The sequence below is a fragment of the Anguilla anguilla genome, chromosome 18, assembly GCF_013347855.1.
Source record: "Anguilla anguilla isolate fAngAng1 chromosome 18, fAngAng1.pri, whole genome shotgun sequence".
NCBI classification, from domain to species: Eukaryota; Metazoa; Chordata; class Actinopteri; order Anguilliformes; family Anguillidae; genus Anguilla; species Anguilla anguilla.
The window spans coordinates 12,197,178-12,220,934 of record NC_049218.1 but is presented as its reverse complement, the minus strand read 5'-3'; the positions used below and the strand labels follow the sequence as shown (position 1 = coordinate 12,220,934).

Sequence of the window (23,757 nt, the reverse complement as noted above, 5' to 3'; positions counted from 1 at the left end):
ACACAAAGGTCCCGAACTGAGTCAGCAACGGACAGTGGAGCTTGAGTCATGGGCAGGTACTGCTGCAGGCAACGCTAACTGCTACAGTAATGTCTGCACTGCACCCCAAATACTATATATGTATATTATATATGTGTGTGTGTGTGCGTGTGTGTGTGTGTGTGTGTGATAAAAATGACTTTTTCAGCGCTTATTGACTTCTTGCTTTCCCTCACTCCTCCAAACTACATTCCTTAGTCTCAGGTTTTTCTGTGGAGGGCAAGTCACTAATATTCGCCTAAAGAAGGGATCCCCAACCTGGCCCTGGAAAGCTGCACGTTGTGCTGGTTTACCATTGGTTCACAGCACTTAACTGACCAATTAAAGCAGCTGCTTTCCTTACCTGGTTTCAGAGGTCTAAACTGAACCCTGATTTTAAGGCAGACCCTCCAGGGCCAGAGGTGAGGACCTGGGCTTCGATGTGCGAACGGGACCAGGAGTCCACGGGTCCGCCTCCTGCGTGGAGGTGAGGAGGGGAGGCGTATGCTCCCTTCAGCCTCAGACTCACAGGGAGAGGAGCAGGGAGAGGGAGAACCGCAGTCTCGGTTTGGCTTTAATTACTGCGGATGCTGTGTTTGTTCTGCGCCTGGGGTGCAGCGAAGGCAGAGGGCTGATTCCCACCATAGACGTTCATTAGTCTCACTGCTTACAAGGTGCATTGCACAGAATCATTTGTAATTTTACTCCTAAAGAAGATATCTTACAGTTATAAGACGTATACACTTACATATATAGCAATGTTCATATAACTGAGTTAAAACAATATGTGTCTTTCACTTAAAGGTTATTCTAAAGAAGCTGCAGTAGACAAAGATATCTTGAATTATTTACTGTTCCACTGAGTGCACTGTTGACCTTCAATGGAAGACTTATTACAATCCTAACAATACTAATAACACACAAGACACACACTCTCTATTTCTGTCTCTAGCACACACACTTTCAAATTAAAACCCATTAACAATGTTTTTCCAGTTGACTGGACTCCCTGTGAAAATGCATGATATGAGTGTTGTGTGCCTCTTTGTGATGGGGGTAGGGGGATTACCGTATCACACCCAAGAGACACCCCCCCCAATCTGAGCGGTAATGAGCTAATGGTGGCACAGAAAGGTTCCGATCAATAGCCAGCATCAAACCAATATCACACTGAAAAATAAAAGTGCTAAGTATGGCATTTGTAATTTTATTCAACTGAATTTCTTTAGAACACGCTCTAACAAACACCCTTCTTGCCCTCGAGCTGGTCCTGAAAATATTGATTAGTATGCCCGGGGAAACATGGAGGTCGTGAAATCTATAATTCATAAAAGTAACAGAATCAGATGGACATTTCTGCTGATGAAGCCAAATGTGAATATTCTTGTACCGTTAAAAAAGCAGATCTCGTTTCATCCATTCATTTAGGTTTGGTGTTGGGTGTTTTTACCTCTTATGATACTGTGTGGTTTCCCCTCTCCTTTCCTGTCCCTTGTACGGAGCTAATATCTTATGAGACAAAGTGGTTTTGTGGGGAAACAGGAATTGTAACAGGATCAGACCCCATTAATGACAAAGTCCAGGGTACACCTACTGGCTTTTATGACTAAGTAGCTACAGCAAAAAGATAGAGAGATAGATAGATGGGCAGAAAGATGCATGCAGGGGAACTCTGGAGAGAATTCCAAGGAAATACTCCTTCTGAAAATCTAATTAAAAACAGCATGCATGTGCGGCATATTTAAAAAAAAGCCCTTTGAGGAAATAAGCGTAGTTTGTGAGCAACACTGCCGCGAGTTTAATTAAGTTGTCCGGTTAAAAAAATAAATAAAGAAAGCAAAACAAGCAGATAAATATTTTATGCATTCATGCACACATGTGGCTCTGGATGCCACGACAGGGCATGGTCAACAATTAAAGAGTAATTAGATGAAGAACACGCCGCAAGATTAGTCTTTGCCAGAGATATATGTAAGTAATTCCAGGCTCATCCTGGGCGAAATTGCCTTTTGTTCCTCTCCCCCTGTGTCGCCGTGGTAGCAATTCTGTGCCCCCCCCCCCCAACCCCCCACCCCAGAACGGCAGGCGCAGCTGGACACACACACAGTGTCCCCAAGGAATAATTAAGTGCAATAAAAAAAGGACCGGATGAAGGCAGTGACTGCAGTTAACACAAAGAGGAGAGCGTGTCCCAAAATGCATTGCGGCACCATTTGTGCTAGTTGAGCAAGCACAACAGTTGCCGCTTTCTCCCCCAAAAACTCCTGTAAAAGGAAGTATATGTATGTATCTGCGCGTGTGTGTTTGAGTAAGCGTGTATATATATATATATATATATATATATGTGCACATTGTGTGCATCAGATTGCCCTGTGGCTACAAGACTGATACAACCAAGAGTCAAACTACCTACTGAAAAAAGATATACTTAGAGTACCTCAGAGTTCCTTATAATCAACAGTGCATGGCGTTTTACACATAATGGTTACAAGCCTGATCCCCTTAAAGATAAACCATGACACTGCATCTAGAAAGTGTTGTAGAATATGTACTCATTTCCTCTTTACTTCAGTGCTGGGCTTAATGGTCAAGGGTTGACAATAACAACAAAATATACAGTCTTTATTGCCCATGTACTGAGGAGCGTAGCTTGTATTTCAGAGGTTACGGGTTCAAATCCAAGTGGATCAGTACAGCTGCACCCTTTCTCAGTAAATATCTAGCTGTATAAATGGATATTACAAGCTGTGTAACCTGCCCTGGATAAGAGTCAGCACTAAGCAAATAAATATTGGACATCGTAATGTAATAATAAAAAAGACCCTGGCGAGTCCAAATGCTGACCTTCATAAGAGAAGACTGAAAATCTTTTATCTTTTAATAACTGTGTCCTCATTAGGGGTGAGAATCAAGACCTCACAATACAGTGTTATCCCGATACTTGGGTCATATGATATGATACAATTGCGATTCTTCGTGTTTTTTTTTTGATACACTGATACAGTATTGCGATTCGACACTGGGATATGTTGCTATATTTAGCCGCAGCTCTATAGCTCTGTCTGTCAGTCCTGTCTGTTGGTCGGTCGGTCGGTCCACAGAAAGTGTCCCACCCCATAGCGGCCACAGCTTTCGCTCCAGGAGGCTGAAATTTGGCATGGACGTTGGTCATGACCGAAGGTAGAGCTGAGTAACTTTCAAGGCCGATTGACCAAGAGGGGGCGTGGCGATGGGCATGGACTATCACAAAAAGGTGCATAACTCACAAATTGTTTCACAGATTTGCACAAGGTTTTGTGGAAAGGTTGGCCATGAGCCAAAGAAGAGGTCACATGTTTGTGTGAGGGTGTGTGCGTGGATGCACGCACACATGGATGCATGCGCGTGTGCGGCTACAGCTATTGCAGATTTGCGCTTGTTTTATTCATTTGTTTGACTAGAACAAATAGTTGAAATCATAAATTGAACAAAGACAGTTTCATTGTGGTCTTTCTACGACAGTATAGCTGTAGTTTTGACTCAAATGGAGTCGATGGCTAGCTGGCTATCCATGATAGAAAACATACTGTGAGAGCATTCGGACCCAAGATAAAATTGAGTTTTAACAGTAAATCTTCAGTTACGCGAGTGACAGTAAAGCTAGCATAATGCTGGATAGCTACTGGCACAGAACGAGAGTGACTAGAATTAGTGCCTGTTTGATAGGTAGTATCTGCGGTTGGGGCTATTAGCTGGAATCATGAAGTAACTTCCCATTGTTTCCATTGTGTTGTAAACTAACGTCTATTATGGGATTGCAGTGGTTGCTTTCCAGTTATTAGTCTGACCCTCATGTGTTACCATGAAAACGGCACATCTCTTGCTAATAACCTTTATTTAGTGACTCTAAACATCTAACAAAAATAAGTGAATGCTCCTGTTAATCCACGAGGTGTGCAGTTAAATGGTTTTAGTGTGCTCCACAGGGGGTAGTCTTTAACCTCCACATCCTGCATTAAAATCATAACATACAAAATGGAATGCATTATAAAATGCATATTTTGATAAAATATAGATACTTGGCCCCAATGCATTGATACTGTATCACAGTATAAAGAAAGCATTGCAACACTTATGCAGTATAGATTTCCCACCCCCTCCCACCCCCAGCCCTCATTGTCTTCTTCCCATTGATGGATTCTTTTTCATGGAACCCATGCGGCTATGAATACAATGGCACAGAACGCTAAGAACACACTGAGGGTTCCACATCTTTCAGTAACTGCCAGTCTCAATTCCACAAGTGACACATCCCAGTTCTGATGCTGCAGGACGAGCTCATGCTGAATAAATACTGTTCCGTTCTTTGATAGTTTCCTATGTGCGATTACTGGAATGCATGTTTGACAGTGATGAAATCTCAATTTTCTCTCGCAAGAACTTCATGTGCGGGTATCATTGCTCAACACCCATCCTCTCTAATGAATGAATGGTGGATCAGTGGCATATGCACTTTGAACTGATGCACTTGTTGTACGTCGCTCTGGATAAGAGCGTCTGCTAAATGCCTGTAATGTAATGTAATGTAATGCATATGAGTTTCTAAATACCAGTAAAAGGCAGTTTTTTTTCTCTCTCCAACCTCCATAGAGAATATAAAGATCATTTACGTAAATCATTAATAGGCCACTGAAATGCACATGCTTTAACTACTCAAGTACTAGATAAAACCAAGCACAGTCTTTTGAAATTCCTTCTTCTGTTCCTTGTCCTGAGCATGCACGATGAAGCTAATTGTGCCTCTACCAGCTGCTCTATGGAACTGCGGCACTGATGAAATATGACACGTATATGAAGCAACAGCCAAACTAGCTTGGTGTACAAATAGTAGACAATATTATCTTGGGTCCTGGAGCCTGTGTTTGCATTTAAGTTGATCGTAAGCAATTTTTAAAAGTACAAAATCATGGTTTGCCTAGTAAGGAGAGCAGAAGATAGTTCCTGAGTTTCATATATGGTTTGAATAGCCATATGTAGGTTAGAAAACCACCAGAGGACTTTAAATTAGTCCAAATAAAGAGCTTTACTATGTTGTCGCCCACCACCGTAAACGTATGGACCCACATATGAAATATAATAAATATCACAGCAAATAAATACACCGCGTATATATATATAGTATATTCTCAATGGAGCTGCAGCCCTGCTTGTGATTTGCAGATGTAAACAGGTGACTCATCTTAGTGCAGAGTCACCGCAGTGGATTCCCATGACGCTTCATCCAAACAATAACACTGCTGCAACGTTGCATCAACTTTCAAAGAGGGCAAGCTTTCTGCTTTAGACACACGCTTGGACAAGGCAAATACTGTCCATCTCAGTTCTATTATCTGCTCCATGCACATGCCTCCCATTTCACAGAATATGTCATACGCTATATGACCAAAAGTATCAGGACACCCCTTGGTTTTGGGCAGTTGCTCATGGTTTGGGCCAGGCCCCTTAGTTCCATTGAAGGCAAATATTAATCACACTGTAGACAGTTATGTGCTTCCCCAACAATTTTGGGATGGTCTTTTCCTGTTTCAGCATGACAGAGTCCCTGTGCACACAGCGAGGTGAAAATCGTTTTGTTGAGAAAAGTGTGGAGGAGCTTGACTGGCCTGCCCTGACCTCAACCACATCCAACACCTCTGGGATCAACTGGGAAGTCAACTGGCAAGCCAGGCCTAATCACCCAATCAGTGCCCGACCACACTGATGCTCTTCCGGCTGAATGTAAGCAAATCCCTGCAGCAATTCTCCAACATCTAGTATAAAGCCTTCCCAGTAGAGTGGAGGTTGTTATAGGAGCACAGTGGTGGACCAACTCCATATTAATATCAATAATTTTGGATGAGATGTCAGGTGTCCACATACTTTTGGCCATGTAGTGTATCTCAGTACAGACTAACCTTGTTGAAAAATGCCTCTTTTCTCTTTCCATTTTTTTAAATACAAAATGATTGCTGTACAACACCACATTGTCTTTAATTAGTTGATTAACGATACACGAAATGTAAGGCAAAGTTGTTACTACTGAATGATATGCTACTTATATATTGCGTATTTAACACATTCTCCACCCCCCCCCCCTTTTTCATTTCACTGAACTGATTGCAACTGCCCCATTAAAGACAACTCAATCAAGACCCTTAACTGCCTTCAATTTAACATGGGGATCTGTATATAGAGGCCTCCTTGTTTCCTTTGTGATTTACACCAAAGAAAGCTAACGCTGAAACGTTTGTTGTTTTTGTCTTCTATTAAAATGTAATACCTCAAGTGTATTTGATGTGGAGCCTTCTTTATTTTTTGATTAATTACTTTTCTGGCATTTACGCACCCAGTATAAGTCTGAGCGTGGTCATTTCTCATTTTTTTGTATGTCAGGTGTCCACATACTTTTGGCCATATAGTGTACTTCAAACCATTAGATAGGTACTCAATTGGTCAGGTCTGGAGGAGTTTAACAAGCAAAATGTTAATTTTCTCAGCAATCCAGCAGGCCTACTGGGAGGGTGACGTCACTGACAAATCCTCTCAACAGGAAGTGGGGCAGGGAAGAGCGGCAGCGGAAAATAATTTAATTCTGCTGATGTCCTTACCCTCTTGACCCTGGCAAAATGAACACACTTGCTGCGATGCCACTGAGAAAAGAAATTAAATCTACTCCGTGTTAGGCACTAGGAGGGCAATTCTGTTCACTGTTCCGGGAATTGTAAGTTATAGACGTGTTGCATTGTAAATGACATGTTACAGATGATGTCCTGTCACACTAATAAAGGTGGGACCTCCTCTCTCTCCTTCTCTTTCTCTCCTTCCCCGCTTACTCCCTCTTTCCCAGATCGCTCCCTGCTTTCCCTCTCCTTCTCTCTCTCTCTCTTTCCTCCCTCCCTCCCTCCCTCCCCCCCCTCCCCCCTCCCCGATCTCCCCCCCCCCCCCCCCTTCCAGACCTCTTAGCTCTCTAGTGGTTCAGAGCTTGAGTAAATGGAGAAATGATTAGAAGTGAAAGATGAATAATGATAATTCCTACGTACTTGGCCCTCACAATGGAGGAATGATGAGGTTTAATTCTCACTGCAGTCGCTGCACTTTCAGGTCAGGTATATCATTCAAATGGAGGGGCCTGCTACGTCTCCCCCTTTACAAACCGAGACGTGTGTAAGTACATCCAACCCATTGGCACACACAGACCTCAGGCATACTGGAGTGATAATAGGGGGTTTAATGAAAGTCAACAACTGCTTATGCACAATTACTCCCGCAAATTCACATATTAAAGTATTCATACAGAAAAAGGGAATCAATTTGTAAATGATATATGATAGCATATATAATTATGCTATCATATATAATTATATTCATTATAACAGTCATGGATTAAAGGATTTATTATCATTTTAAGTGAACAAGCAATTCACTTCAGATGATAATACAGTCCAAATATAATATTAGTCCAAATTGAAAGTGCTACTGGTTATTATTGGTTATATTTGCACTTATTATTTAATAATGCCTTCTATTTTCTTTTTCTCATTTTTCATGTTGAATTGGTAACACACTGAATCACAGATTACATCTTGGTCCTCATGGCGGGCATTGCGTAACTGCTTTGCCGCTGTCTATAAATAATAATACAGACAGTTATCTCTGACACTCTGAAACCAGAAAGAAACGAATGAGGGACGTCCAATAAATCAGTCGATGCTAATCGGAAAACAAAAGTAATATTTAAAATATGAAAAAAAAACCATAATACATAAAAAAAAGGTTTGGAGAGAAAGAAATCATACACATAAAAACGCATACATTTTGTCAGCAAAATTACCTATCTGGGATTGGTGAGTAAAAACACAGATGCCAATGCAGACATCAAGCCAAAATCTTTAAAGAATGGCAGCCAGCCAATGCTGCTACCAGCCGCTGGTGCTATTCCGGTCTAGCGTGGGGAACCACTATTCTTTGTGCTTTATGACACTTTGGTTGATTCCAGAAGCAACTGAACAGGAGAAAAGAGTGAGCTACGAAGACTCTTTTCATTGAATATTTTTATCGTCTTTCATGCATTCCTAAATGACATGTTTATGTGTGCTCTGAGGATTCACATAAGGTGCACTTAATTTCTGCATAAGCCTCTCCTTTAGTTCCTTTGTAACTAGATGTATTTATCTGCACACAAAATAGCTGCAGTTATATTCAAAGCATTTACAGAGTGATACACCACCTTTCGAATTGATGGTATATGGCAGTTAATTCCTATGTCGCTGGCGTATGGAACTGTTGATGCTGTTCTTGGTACCACGGATCAAGTAAGCTATGGTAAGAGCTGTCCAATGTCCCAAAAACAGTTATCCTATGGCAGGAGCTGTCATTGCAGCAGTAGATCAGCTATGCTATAGCAGGAGCTGTGTCTGATACAACGGGACAGATATTATATGACAGATGCAGTATGTGCCGATGTGCCTGCAGTAGTGGATTATTTATTCTATGGTAGGAGCCGTATCTGGTGCATGGATCAGTTCATTCTATGGTAGAAGGTCAGGAAGGTAACAAGAAAGCTGAATTCCCTAGTCCTTATCTCGTGACAAAGCCGGCAAATTAGAAACAGCTCATGTTTGCTGGAGCGAGGGGGACATCATGGGAATCGCGTGCTAGCCTAGTGCGAAACAAAGCGCTCTTTTGATGGTGGAACATAATACGCTAAACGCGTCTCTATGGAAGGTGCTGTTCAAACAGCAACAGGGAGAGTTCGCGTGACATCGACTTCGCCCAGGAGAGATCGGTATTACCCATGAGTCTCAGACTTAACATCACTGCACTTTGTCTGCTCATCTTAACAACGGCATAGATTAACGGGCTCTCAAATGCAGGTACAGGAGCACAGACAGACACACAGACACAGATACATACGCACACACGCACACACACAAACACACAGACTCACATGAAAATACACACACAGATGCATGCAAGTGCATATACATGTACAGGCAAGGCATGCACTGACAGGCAAAAGCTCATACACAGAGACAATTAACACAGATACACACACTACAATGACCATCTCAGTGGCCCAGATTTGCGATTCAGACAGAGATCCCATTTTGCGAGAACGCAAAAAGGAAGAGACGGGCTGAAATAACAATTAGAGGCATGCTGGATCAGCAGCAGACCTTCTGCTCCGTCAGACTGCAGTGGGACCAGGGGAAGCTCCCTCGCTCCAGAGGAATCATTATTTCACTGTACTTCTCCACTTTCCAGAATATATTAACTTCACAGAAACACTATCTTAGCCGGTGAGAACCGGCATCGGTTGTTTTGAAGAGACTTTTTTATTTTTTTTGCAATTAGAGGATGGGAAAAAGCCTCTCCCAGCAGTCCCAGGCGTCTCTGCTGGGACTGACTGATGGTACAAAACAAGCCACACGTCCCCAGGCCCCAGAGCAGCCCCGGCCTGCGCTGCTGTGGCTGCGTGCAGGCTGCGCCGGGACTCGCAAATTACATCACTCCCCCCGTATCCTTCCGCAGGAATAAATAACCACCCACGATGACAACACGGACCAAACTCTGTTTATCGCCCTGTCTATTATAGTTCTCTGTTGTTAAAATTGTTTGAAAGCAGAAACTTTTTTCCCCCCCAATTACACGGTTTCTTATAGACGGATCCAGCCCCTCCAGTGTCCTCTGCTCCATTTACTATCAGGGCAACCAGGGGAAAGGCTCTCTCAGCCAATCATTTTCCACATGTTAATCGCTGCAGTCTCACATACACAATAAACCCTTTTCCATTTATGGATCTGCAATGTGTAAATGTGCCCTGGGGACTGCACAGCTCTTACATATGATCATGACACACACACACACACACACACACACACAATGTCCCAATGTATTAAAACAGGAATGAAACACAGTTTTCACCATTCAGATAATTACTGCAAAGTTTGAGAGAGAAAACTATGAAGAAACATTCACTGCATAAATACAAAATGGTGCCCAAGAACCGGCTTCCATTTTTTTGAGACTGCTGTTGACCATTACATTAGCCCCGACAAACAGGGGATGCAAAGCGTCAATCAGGCAGCCGGCAGGCCCCGTCTCCAAAGGGCAGAACACACACCATCCTGGCTGAGAGAGAGAGAGGCGCAGGACCAATCCCACACTACCGACAACACACAGGTAATCGGGCACCGGCCGCTTTAACGAGGCTTGAACTGCATCCACCCGAATCACAAGTGGAAAAGAAAAAGTGCTGTGCTCCCCCGTCTCGCAAGGAATGATGCGTCAGCCACGTCTGAGCGGTAATGACAACGACACGTTTCTTAGACCGCGACGAGAGGACGAGTCTGAGCAGTCACGTTGCGCGCTTCACACAGATCCGCGAGGACGGACGATGAATATGTATTTCACAACAAAAATCAAAGAGGAGAGACGGCGTTCATCATTAGAAACACGGGCTACGCTCAAGGACGGATTTTTACGTTTTACATTTCCCAGTCTGCATAATCTTATCACGAGTACCGGCACGGACTGAACTTTCACATACAATGGGAATGATATTTTTAGAGCTGCTAATCAAATACATGCTAATGACACTGCTTGAGTGTGACCGGGGGGTGAAAAAATGAAGCAGAAAATCACGTCAACCTCACGATTACAATGAAACCTACACAATTCTTCATAAATAAACCCGAAAATCAAATCAATCTATCGCATACCGCAAGCAGGCTTAATGAAACTGTCAGAGAGATTCTCGCGGATTGAATTCCGTACTAACAATTTAATTTAATGATACAGAATGAAGGGGAAACTACAGTAGTGCAACTAAATAACAAACAAAAGAATATTAACAGCGCTCATAAAATCCTGGTCCGTGCAATCCGTGCAACTCGACTGAATACAAAGGAATAGATGGATATGAAGCATAATATTTATAATATTTTTTATGACATCTGTAGGGAGGGAGATTGGGAGAGAGAGGGAGGGGGGAGAGGGAGAGAGAGAGAGAGAGAGAGAGAGAGAGAGAGGGACTGGGAGAGAGAGGGGGAGGGAGAGGAAGAGAGATCGAGACAGAGAGAGAGAGAGAGCCATTGAGGGCCATTTAAATCATCATCTCAACACATTACTGTGGAGATTCAGCTGTTACGGAGAAAGCTACGATTGTGTCCTTCAGGCCTCAGTGGGCTTCATGTCATTGAGAAAATGGGAGCGGGAGATTAGGGTGACATACATCAGGCTGAGGAAAAAGTAAACACTGAGCTTCTAATGGAGTGCACACACGCGCACACACACATTCTAATAGAGTGCATGCGCGCACGTACACACACACACATGCAAGCACGTACATACACACAGCACCCCCCCTTCCCACCCCCCCCACTCATCCAAACACTCATGTACACACTGCACACATACATGTGAGAACACTGCTGAAGACGCTGCAGGGGAAAGGGGACTGAGCAAAGGAAAAACACCCAGAATTCCCCTCCTCCTTGCCACAGGACTGGTTCTCTGAGTGAACAAGGGGCGACAGAGTTCCCACCCCACAAAGAGCCCCTTCATTTCTGATGTGCTCTAAAAGCTAGCAATCCTCCAAAGGATCAAAGGCTAAACTCTGTAGTCCCATTGTAACAGGCTGAGGACACTATAATCCTGTATATATGGTGTAACTCAGGGTTGATGCAATAGGAATTATTGTATTCTGTATTTATTTTTTATGCTTTCCTCCCATTTTCACTCCCAAACACGCTGACATTTTTGAACTTTTTGTGCTGTAATATTTACTTTGTAACTGAGAGACAGTTGCATTTCATAGCATGCGTCAGTATGACTGCAACGTGGCTTTGGTTTGTCCTGCAAAAAAATCCCCTGTGAACTGAACTGAATTATCAGAGACAGATGGGGAGGGATAAAGAGGAAGCGTAGCAGAAACAGAGAAAGATAGAGAGATACAAAGAGAGTGACAGACAGAGAAGGACAGAGAAACATTCATGGGTACCAAGAGAGCAGTATAGAGAGACAGAGAAAGAGAGGCAGAGTCATACAGAGAAATAGAAAAAGATAAAAGGGTACAAGAAGAGTGATAGAAAGGTACAAAAGATAGAAAAGATAGAGGGGTACAAAGCAAACAGAGAAAACAGACAGACGTACAGAGAGCAATAGAGTGTTACAGAAAAGCTAGAGGAGCACAGAGAGTGGTAGTCAGAGAGAAAGCAGTTGCTATGCAGAGCACTGCAGGTCTGATTCAGTGGCTCTGTCAGCCCTGATTGGCTCTGAGTTTCTGAGACCTGTGAGTAAGGCTCACTCCTGTGTCCTCTCTACACTCAGCACCTCACCTCCTCCTCCTCTTCACCTAACTATCCATCCTGCACTCTATCACACACAGCGCTTTCAATCGCTCAGGTGCTGATTACTCATCTTTGTACTGAGAACACAGGCCCCACTCTGCCACAAGAATGCAGTTGAAAACGGCAGGGGAGGAGAGGTTAATGATGAAAGACTGTGTGTGTGCATGTGTGTGCGTGTGCTAGTGAGTGTGTGTGTGTGTGCATGTGTGTACGTGTGCGAGTGAGTTTGTGTGTGTGTGTGTGCATGTGTGTGCATGTGTGTACGTGTGCGAGTGAGTTTGTGTGTGTGTGTGTGTGTGTGCATGTGCGAGTGAGTTTGTGTGTGTGTGTGTGCATGTGTGTACGTGTGCGAGTGAGTTTGTGTGTGTGTGTGTGTGCGTGTGTGTACGTGTGTGAGTGAGTGTGTGTGTGTGTGAGAATTCTGTATGCAAAGTTTCAGTGCTTTGTCTCCCTACACTGAGCAAACAGGCTGTTATGAAAACAGGATCTGGGTGCTGCATGGCCAACATATAGCATCATCATCATCATCTGCATTGTTGTAATCATCATCATCATCACCATCACCATAATTATCATCACCACCACCATCATCATCACCATGGTGGTCTGGTTGTGTGGGGGTCAGCGCGGGGTGCAGTGTGCGGGACTCACGATGTGCAGCTCCAGGTAGTCCCCGAGGCCTGAGGAGCTGTCCACCCGCACCAGCACGGCCTCCTTCAGCTGCGTGCTGAACCCGATGGCCAGCCGGTCCGCCCGCGTGCTCGGCCGGTCGTTCGGAGGCCACGTGTACACGATCAGCCCGCCGTCGCGCCCGAAAATGTACGTCGTTCCCGCTGTGGAGAGACGAGGAGAGCGGGGAGCGTTAGGACTGACCCGCTGTGCGCTGTGGGTCGGGGCCCAAACAGGCCCCGGCCTGGATTCATCTGGACTGGACTGGACCGGACTGGAGGCATTTGCCCTGAATTCAACCCTTGTATCGGACATCCACCTAATTCTGCAGGGCCAAAGAAACCCGAACAGAGCGGTTAGAACTGAAAAACAATCAGCCAGGTTTGTAAAATGCCTTCAGGGAACTGACAAGCAGACATTCAAGAACAGAACAAAAAGTTTTTCAGGTCATGACGATTATGTATTGTGAACCGAGGATATTTCTGTACACTGAAGTGCACAGAAGAATTTTCCCTTTCTAACCCATACTTTGCCCCAGTTCACATTGAGCTACATCCATTTCATGCTTTAATTGTGTCTTTCTATCTTGGCCACTGCTCTATTTCCAACCTAACAACCTCTCTCACATTGTTCTTACTGTTCTCTACAGCTGTGCAGTACGGACAAACTAAAGCGAAGGAAAATGCACTTCCTAATTTACAAGACTATGCACCAGTAGGTCACTGCCTAATCTGCTGAACAAAACCAGATATGAAAACCATTCACTTCACTCTTATCAAGAACATCTTTCTCACAACGTTATGAAAAGAACAAAATGAACCCCTTCATCTTCATCAGTGAACACAAAGCCTCCGAATCCGAAAGGTTCCCTCAGAGCCCTGGGAACCGCCCCCCTACACCCAAACATGAATGAGGCACCTGCCCCTGCCCCTGCCCCTGCCCCCCCGCCTCCCTCCCTCCACCTCACCCCCAAACTCATGTGCCCGGATCCCACTGAAGCTATTTGCCTGAGTGGGAGAGCATGAATAGAGAGAGCCAGCAAAATAAGAGCACCTAATAGGCATAATGGCAGATAATGGCTGAGGACTCCGCAGGCTGCAGTCCAGCCCTGCCTTTCCCCCCCCCCGGCGTGGGCCGATCCGACGTTTTTCCCGACAGCCGAGAAATCGCCGGAAACACTCGCGAAGCCTCATTACGTCAAACTGTCCGCGACCCCTGACCCTCATCTCACGGTAAAATGGCCAGCTGCCCCTTCCCCGCCAGCCCCGCCCCCCAGAAGACTCATTGGCGGACAGGTCCGCTTAATTAAACAAAAACAGCCACCGTTCCCTCACCATCACTCTTATAGGCACAGGAGGAGCTGGACGAAGAGCTCGAGGAGGAATCTGACTGCGTTCTGAGACCGGGTGCACAGCATGAAGTCTGGCTTTCCCGGCATCTCTTTACTAAATTAATGATGTCACAGTCAGACCGTAGCCCAGAGCCTGATTGGCTGAGGTGCTTAACCGTGCCCTCCCGTTAACCTCAGCGGCTCTGATGTCATAAAGAGGAACACTGAGATTCTTCTCTAAAGGAGGGTTTGAAACCCATTTCTCTGTGTCAGCACACGTTTCTTCTTAAAACAAATGCAAAAGCTAATTTCTTCACCAGAAGCTCACAAAGAATTCAGAAGCAAATGCTTTCTTCAGATGTGAACTTCCAGCATAGATTAGTGACCTCTGCAAATAGCCAAGAAAAAAAAGCATTTTCTTGCTAATGGATGGATAAGTGCTGTTAAAACTACAGCAGAAGATGCGTTTTATAATACATTCAAAATTGCCCAAATGTTGCCTCAGGGTAGCTCTGTGAAAAAGTGATGATAACTGCACTTACAGCGGCAGCCATGCTACCCAACTGTGACATGCTGTTCCTCATTAAAAAGCCTGGGCCCATTCACTTCACTGTTTTTTTAGTTATTATTACATACGTTTTTTTCATTCTGTGACCATTGTAGCTGCTTGGATTGGATAAAGAACATCTAATAGCGTGTGCGAGAGAGAGAGAGAGAAAGAGAGAGAGGCGGCGAGAGAGAGAGAGAGAGAGAAAGGCAGCAAGAGAGCAAGCGAGAGAGAGGGGGGGCTTGGCTCCAGTGAACCTTAAATATTCATTGAAAGGCCGAATGTTAAACCATCACAGCAGTAACAATAGATTATACATCATTCAAACTGTAATTCCAATATTTTCCAGTAAACCGGCATAGGTATAAAAATATCAATAAATAATTTTAAGCTTATTTATATATTTCTCTTCTCTCCCTTCTGCAGCATCCAGACATAAATGATTTTTTCTCTTAACCTTTCCTTTCTTTACTCCCCAGCATCCACTCAGCTCACGTTGACCCTATGACCTTTCTGTTTTTCTCTTCCCATCTCCCAACTGTAGAGGTAACAGCAATGCCTCCAAATCAATAAATAACCATACATGCCAAAAAACAATTGAAAAATTTTAATATTATTATTACTAATAATAATAATAATCATAGTCATAATAATAATGATAATATTACAAATAATATTTCAAATAATAATAATAATAATTGAAAATGAATAATACTTTAAATTTAATTCATATTACTTGTTTAATAATCACTCCACTTCCAGAAAACTTCCGGTTCTCCAGTCTGGTGTTTGCACTGTTTTTTTTCTTTTCTAACCCGCGTCTTCATTAGATCTGTTTCTGCATGGCCGTCTCCTTCCTTGCCCCGAGCACATGCATGCCACAAGTTAGAACATATTACCATTAAGAGCTTTCGCACCATGTCAGTGCTCCTAAGTCCCATGACGAACACCCCGCTCCTCGCCCCCAGCGCTGCACAAAATCATCTGACACCGCCGCTCCTGCGCCGCCACTGTGTCCGCTGGTAATGCAGCCACGTGACTCTGCGAGAGCGCAGTCGACAGAGGGGGAACGGCCGGCTCATGCGAGCTAAAATTACAAAAGGGCACGTTGTGAATCAGACGCCACGTAACGAGGTGACTTCGTTTGAATTCTGTGAATGAGCTCAAATCGGCTGTGCTGATTGGTCCTGTGTTACGACTGCATGAACAGGTACTTTTCCATTCCACTGTTACTCTTATAATGTGGCTTACATCACTGAGGACAGGCTCTGCCTAGTGATGAGAAGGTTGAAATGGTTCGGAGAGAGGGGCACAGGCCGATGTGAAAACGTTGTACACTGGGAGTCTTTCTCAGGTATCTGCGGTAAGATGCCACTTCTTCTCTCCCACACACAGCCCAGTGATTTTGGGAAGTCGGTGGTTTGGGGAAAAAAAAACATCAGCACACGCTCAAATGCCCTTCCTCTCAGATGAGTGTGATTCCCCCAGGTCTGAGCAGTAAAAAGACTGCCGGAGAAGGCTCAGCTCCGCGTGATGAACTCGGAGATATATTCCTCTCCGTGGAACAGGGCTCTAACTGAATGGCACTCCAACAGACGCTGATAACCCAGCCAAACACTCATCGTATTCTCCAGCCTCACAAAACAAAAAAAGAAATTATATCCCCCCCCTGCTGATAAACCCTCGCTCAGCATGCAGGATATAACTGCATACGGTCTGGAAGCAGCATGACGTTTAACAGAAATCCCACAATCCTTGGAGTAATCTTACAGATTTAGAAGACAAACAGGCCCAATGAGCACCAGCCCATGCATGTGGAAGTGTGGCATAAAGTAATACGACAGGTGCTCCTGAAAGCACTAGGATTGGGCTTAATTATCCTCCATCTCTACATTTGTTTGCCAGGTCCCTTGGGACAGAAGCTCAGATATGGATCTGTTGTAGTCATTGGATACAGTGTCATTCCCGGAACTATATCGGACTCCTTTTGGCAGCTCTTTGCTTTATGACTGTCTTGCTATCTTTCACTCACACTTTCACTCTCTCTCACTGTTATTTTTGGCTGTGACTTGAGGAATCAGCCCTAGGAATTGTAGTGTTCTTCCTGAAGTCACCAGCTGACTGAGAAGCACACTTACAGTGACAGCACCTGACGGAACTCCCACAGAATGCAAATACATATTCTGAGGTCATTCAATGTAGTCACAGCCACTGGGCAATGCCTCTAAAGATCGTGTTAAATATGACTATATCTGACAACAAACTAAGTCCTGAAAATAGATAAATGTATTCAATTCCCCTCCTCCCCTACACTCATCTTAGTTTATAATCAGTCTGTAGTCCAGAGCCATCCATTGAACGGAGAAGAGAAAGAACAAAAAACAGAAAAGGAGGGAAAGAGTAAACAGGGAGAGGAGGAGGGAGAAAAGAAGAGTGCAGAGGTAGAGAGGACAGGCTGGAGCGATGACTTGCGCTGGAAGAGTCATTTGAAACGCCGCATTAAATATCAGTGCATTACGGTAAATTAGCCTGCCCCATTAGCATATACAATTACGCCCTGTTTCGCATTGGCTTTTGTCTCGGCCTCTCGATTACTGCTGTGGTGTTCATCTGGGGAAAAAACAAAACAAAGAAAATGAATGTAACCGTGGATGCATGTGGGTGCATGAAACCAAAGAGCGCCCCCCTCCCCCTCTCCCTCGCCCTCCCCAGGGCTGGGTGGACACTGTGGAACATCTGAAACGGTCCTCACTCACCACCCCAACCCCCACCACAATATATCACGGAGTTGTGTTTGAAGAACAAATTGCACCACAAAAGGGTTAAGCTCTGTCATCCCAGTCTATTAAATGAACCGCAATCTCTCTGCAAGCCCACCATTAGCATCTTAAATAAGCTCATTTCGAGTGGATGAGCACAAGAGTCATGCGCACGTTTCCTCTACACTGCCTCTCAAAGGTCAACTCCTGCGACCTTCCAAGAAATCATCATGCTCATTACCTCCAGTGAAGAGACGGAGGAGAGTCTTGTTTTAATCTTGTCATTTCTGTGTGATGGGAGAACGGAAAACACACACACACACACACACACACACACAATGCTGTGGGGGAGCTTTGTGACGATTCCCCCCGCAGCACCGCACCTGGACACACAGAACCTACAACTGGATCCCTGAGATCAATGGTTCTCTACAAGGGCTAATATTCAAGCATCCCTTCCAAACGACACATTGAGAAGGCTGATAATCATGTGCTTTACGGCCAGTCGATATGATGGATCCGCTTATGTACTTTCACAGAAAGGAACCGGCTGCAGCACAACTTTATTCAATTACGATATTATATGAAAGAACAGTGCTAGTGCATACTGTTATGGGCAAACACGACATTCCTGGGGGCCATAATCCTTGTTGATCAAGCGTGTTTATGAACTTGATGCTCAGTTTAAAACGTGTGCGATCTTTAAAATGTTCAGCTCACCCCTGCCATGACCGAGCCACTGCTCAGCATGATGGAAACGTTTGTTAATGAAAACACATATGGACTAAATGAACCACTACAACGGGGTTACTGTACATGCAGATGCACATTAAGAGAGGACGGTCTTCAGAGAGAAGAAAAGGGCTGCGGTAGAGACAGATTGCCCAGGTGGAGCTGAGTTAGGCGCCGCCTTCTGGATCAGCACCCTCTCGTTGTCTACAGTGTGTCACAGAGTCCGCGTCTCACCCTGATGTCCGTTTCTCCTGCCCTAGCTGACATGAGATGCTCTCTCCACTTGACAACAGCTTGTTATCAGGGGATGGAGGAAAAAAAAAAAATTCAAAACTAGACTTGGACATTTTAGTACATCCAAAAAGAAGAGAGTCTAGCCCTTTGTCAGACTCTCTGGTTGCCTTATTAACAGCAAAACCAGCACATATGTCCGAGAGCCCTTCATCTGTCAGATTATTTTTAACATTTCATCTGGGATCTTATCTTTGCTTTTTCTTGGGTTTCTTTCATTGTTTGTTTCATGTGTGATATTCAAGATGAGTGGCATATGAATGAGTGGGTGGCATATTCGTATTTTCAATGCTAAGGCTAGAAAAGTATCACCGTTAACACTGGCACAGTTAAATACGAATTTAACAAGAAGCCCGAATAGAGTAAATACTCCTAGTATCACGTTCAAATGTATCTTCAGGGATCAATGCAGTTACAACACCTGCTGCATTGCCCACATGATTACAATTTTCTACATGGAAAGAAATCATTATTAGGACTGATGAGAACACAGATAACCAATCAAAAGGCACAGAGTCCTAGCAGTACCAGGAAAACAGATCATCGGTGATCAATGGCCCAGAAGATTCATTACCTTCAGGATAAAGTCTTGAGTCAGACTTTATATTTTTTTTTTTACAAAATTTCATTTATTCCATCCTATTTATTTATTCACTTATTTATATTTCCTTCCTTCTGGCTGACATATTAACTGCACAGAATGGTAGAAAGTAAATGATTTCTTTATACATGTAAAAATATCCACAAACAATGAAAAAGAATATAAACTATTGGTTTGAAATAATTTAATATTTTATAACTAATGGCACAACATAAACCTAACATAATAAAAGCCGGTAAATGGAAATATAATCATCTCTGAGAGATTCCATGCTTCTCTGAATGCGTAGGAAACCTTGTGGCCCAATAGCTAGCTCTTTCCCTGAAGTAAAAAGGACTTTGATCCCCATGTTCCTTATAGATCCCCTTCTGGATAACTCCCCAAAGTGCCATGTGACTCAGTCCTCGTCTTTGTTTCGCTGCTTCTGCGTCGTCTGTCGCTCTTTTTTCTTTCTCTCCCACTCGCTCCCGGTCAATCTCGTCCCGCGATACATCAAAGGCAAACCCTTTTTTAGCACTTCTACCTTTCTTGGTCTGAGAAAGTGCTTTTAGAGAGAGCCATCTCCTTTCACGGAGTGACGTGAGTGATGCTCCCTCTTTGTGCTCTCCAGTCTCGTCTGAGCAGTCTAGTGGGAAAAGGACAGGCCGCAGCATTGTTGACATCCTCTCGCCTCACAAGCAGCAAGGCTCCTGTGGCTACACCGAGACGGGTCTTAAACCAACCCCATCTGTAGGGACATAGCTAAGTTCTGCAACAGCGCGTGTTTAAAAATCATTGCACTTCTAACATTGACCTTACCCCTGCTTAACTTAACAGGCTATCCAGCATGTGGGCCTCTATTATCACCTTTTATTCAGGGCGCCCACAGCCAACACCAAGGCATCTTTGCCGAATAGTTAGGCTGCTGCAGAAAAAAAAAAATTTGGAAATTATGCTTTCAATAAGAGGTACATGCATGCAGACACACACATAAACAAAAAGAGATGGATTTTGTTGTGCTGTTTTTGCACTGTGCTTCAGCCAAAGCAGTAGTGCTCTAGCACCATGGACAGCGCCAGTTCCACTCACAGGAACGCTACTGAGCTAGACAGCACAATCTTCGCTCTCAGCAGTACTGCAGGACCACGGACAGCACCAGCCCAAATTCACTGCCATGGTAGCAGCTGCAGCTCTATGCTAATCAAAGCAGATAGCGGCAGTGGGATTGCATTAAGGTCCAATTCCGTTTCTGGGCTTTGGTCTACAGACAGGCTCAACACTGTTATTTCTTAAAGATCATTTTGAGTTCAGTGGTTGGTTGTATAGTATTTATCTGTCCTCTCTGACCACAGAGTGTCCACAACCGGCTCTCAGGGATAATCTGTGACTGATGCCCAAAGAGAGGGGATTTCAGGACAGGTTTAGTCTGGCCTGTCGTTGGAGCCCCTGCCAATAGGAGTGATAGGAAACAGTCCGGACATTAGCCGTTCATCCAGTCAGCCTGGTAGATCAGCATACTTGGACGCACGTCAACGTTGACCTCAGAACATGCACCAAAACAGCACATGAAACAAGAAAAACGCATAACGGAAAACCATTCGATCACTCTGAACATGATTCCCTGGTCTATCGAGAGCAGGGACAGCGTCTCTCACGCACACCGGAATCAGAAAGGTGCAGATGGGTCTGATAGAGCAGGCTGGGGTGGCTGAGAGAGCGGAGCGAAGGAGGAAGTGGGCCAGCGCTACCGCGGGGTTTCACGTCCACGCACCGCCGCCGCCCTCATGTAAATGAGCTGACCCCACAGTCTCTTTGTATCCCATTACTCACGGTGATCAATGGCCCTCCCGCCACCCGTCCGGCAGCGGCGGAGTCAGCGGAACCGCTCCGGTCCGCTCCGGCCCTCACCGCCGTCTCTAAATCAGCCGCCGGGGGGGGAGCGGCCGCCTGCCCCTCCGCCGCGCCGCCGGCCCGATAAATCTTTCCGGTATTGGCATGTTTGCGGCCCGGCCGATATCAGCCTCCTTCGGTTCGCCGCCCAAACAATCGGTCTCTGGCGCCGCAAACGGCACAGAAACTCCCATTTCAAGCCTCAGGAAATCAAAGGAAAATGGGCCGAGACAATGTATGCTATAGCCAGGCAGCCATGTTAAGTAGCACTCAAATAAAATGAAGGGCTTCTTTTTTTTTTTTTTTTTTTTAGAATGATCTAGTTATCCTACATCTGTGCCCTAGAGCACGATGAGGGAGATGAGAGAGTTTGGTTTCTCCTGGGAGGTCCTCTGATTGGCTGACAGTTGCGCGTGGGAGGAGGGTTTTTCCCCGTGCACAGCTGTTTTTCCGGACCAGGAGCCGCATGAAAGACAGACTGTCCTGTGGCAGGTGGCATGAATGACTGGGGCATTTCAAGGTCCAGGAAACGCAGTGTTTTACCCAGTAAGCACTAAATTACCCTGCCCGTCTCAAGCGCTTTACTTCCTGCCCTGTCACACAGGCCTTCTCCCTCAGGATCTACCAAAAGCCATCGTGTTTTTTTTTCTGTTTTTTTATTCTTATTTACATACACGCACACATCAGTACAACCCATGGGCCTCAGTCTTAACATCACTGCGCTTTGTCTGTTCATCTTAACGGCATAGATTAATGGGCTCTCAAATGCAGGTACAGAACCACACACACACACACACACACACAAACAAACATATATATACACACACACACACACACACACACTCAGTACTCACTCCCCCGCTGTGCTTCATGATGCATGATGGAAAATGAACAAAGACAAACAGCAAGTAGGTATCACTTCACTGGCCTCATTTCCTTGCTTGGAAAGCCTAAGTCAAGATAACCTTCATGCATCAGTCTCAATAATATCCTGTATGTGCTGGAGAGAGAGGGATAAAATGACAATATGAATAACTCTCATCCTGCCCATGCTGGCCTGGATTTCAACATTTCTACTGAATTTAACTTGAATTTGAATTTAAATTTAAAAGAAGTGTCGGTTTCTTTAAGAATAATAACCTAGGAAAACATTCCTGATATTACTTTTAACAGAGGGACAAATGTTAACAGAATACAGGCTTTTGTTGTGGTTGGTACCAGATTATGGAACTTCTCCTCATGTCTAATTCTTTTTCCCATTCAAAGCCAAGACTCGCAGCCCATGACAACAGGACGCGGCATCACCGGATGTTGATGTGATTGCCATCGACCCCTTGAGACTGTTTTTTTTTCTTTTTTTTTCTCCTCGAGTCTGGCCGTAAGCCCAGAGGCACTGAAAGACAGAATTTCTCTGCTGCAGTCATTTCTGTTTCCCTACAAAATCCTAATGTTTACGTGAGGATTCCAGCTTATGAATAAATGGCGGCATATGACTAAAATATAAATGGGCGGGCTCCAGAGGGGGAGAGCCAATAAAAACACTCCCTGTGACTGCAGGACAGAGCCCCACAGATGCAGATTAAAGCCACACCCCTTCTGCGTCACCAGCTGGCTCTGGGCGTGACACAGCTGGCCTCCTTCTGCCTGGGGTAGGGCGGGCTCAAGCAAGACAGAGTTCTCTGTGTTACGGTTACATCACTTCCTCCCAGTGACACACCAGGTGCCCATAGGTCAGTACTGAGAGGCTCCTCCCCTTTGGTCTGGGTGTTAAACAGGCACTGGGTCACATGTACGTGCATTAGGGCTGCATGTATGTGCTTAGCCTGCAGCACTCCAGAGGTGTAGGGGACAGGTGTCCAAACAGTTTACAAATTTGGGGAAAAAAGGGAAAACATGGTGGGGATTGTAAGAAATAAAGGATGCTAGAGGAGGAGACAGGGAGAGCGGTCTCTGACAGCGATGGGTGGCCAGCCCTCTCCTGCTCTGTGGGGCCCGCCTGCAGCTGCGGGCACACCTGACACATCTGTCACACGGGGCACAAACACGGAGGCGGGTCGCGGAGCGCCTCTGTGGGAGATAATGCAGTCCGGCACAATGAGGCTGTTTCACAGCACCGGAGGGCAGAGAGCAGCGGCGGGAGCCATATGCATCATCCTGTCCCCTCAGCGCCTCCGGCCTGTCTCTGCGGTGTGTGTGCGTGAGTGTGTGTGTGTGTGTGTGTGCCCGTGTGTGTCCGTGAGTGTCGTGTGCGTGTGTGTGTGTGTGTGTGTGTAGGTGTGTGTCCGTGTGTGTCCGTGAGTGTGTGTGTGTGAGTGTGAGTGTGCGCATGCGTGTGTGTGCATGTGTGTGTGTGTGTGTGTGTGTGCGTGCGTGTACGTGTGTGTGTGTGTGTGTATGTGTACAATGTAGGTATATGTGTACAAGTGTGTATGTGAGTGTATGTGTGTGAGTGTGTAAGTAAATATATGAAAATGTTTGTGTGTTATTCAGTCAGTCTTTAGAATCTCAGTCCTGCTTGAAGTGACCTCAGAGTGACATCGCGGGTTCCGTCAGCACAGTTAATACTTCACGAT

General features: G+C 45.0%; 1 protein-coding gene across 44 annotated transcripts in view; it reads right to left on the bottom strand.

Annotated features, from left to right (window-relative positions):
* Nucleotides 1-23,757, bottom strand: part of LOC118217872 (neurexin-1a-like) — a 310,125-nt gene that overhangs the window by 94,793 nt on the left and 191,575 nt on the right. For all 44 annotated transcript variants that reach the window (XM_035399988.1, XM_035399994.1, XM_035400000.1 and 41 more), the window contains one exon: nt 13,038-13,219. In XM_035399988.1, the coding sequence (XP_035255879.1) occupies nt 13,038-13,219 (182 nt within the window). The remainder of the gene's footprint in view (nt 1-13,037; nt 13,220-23,757) is intronic.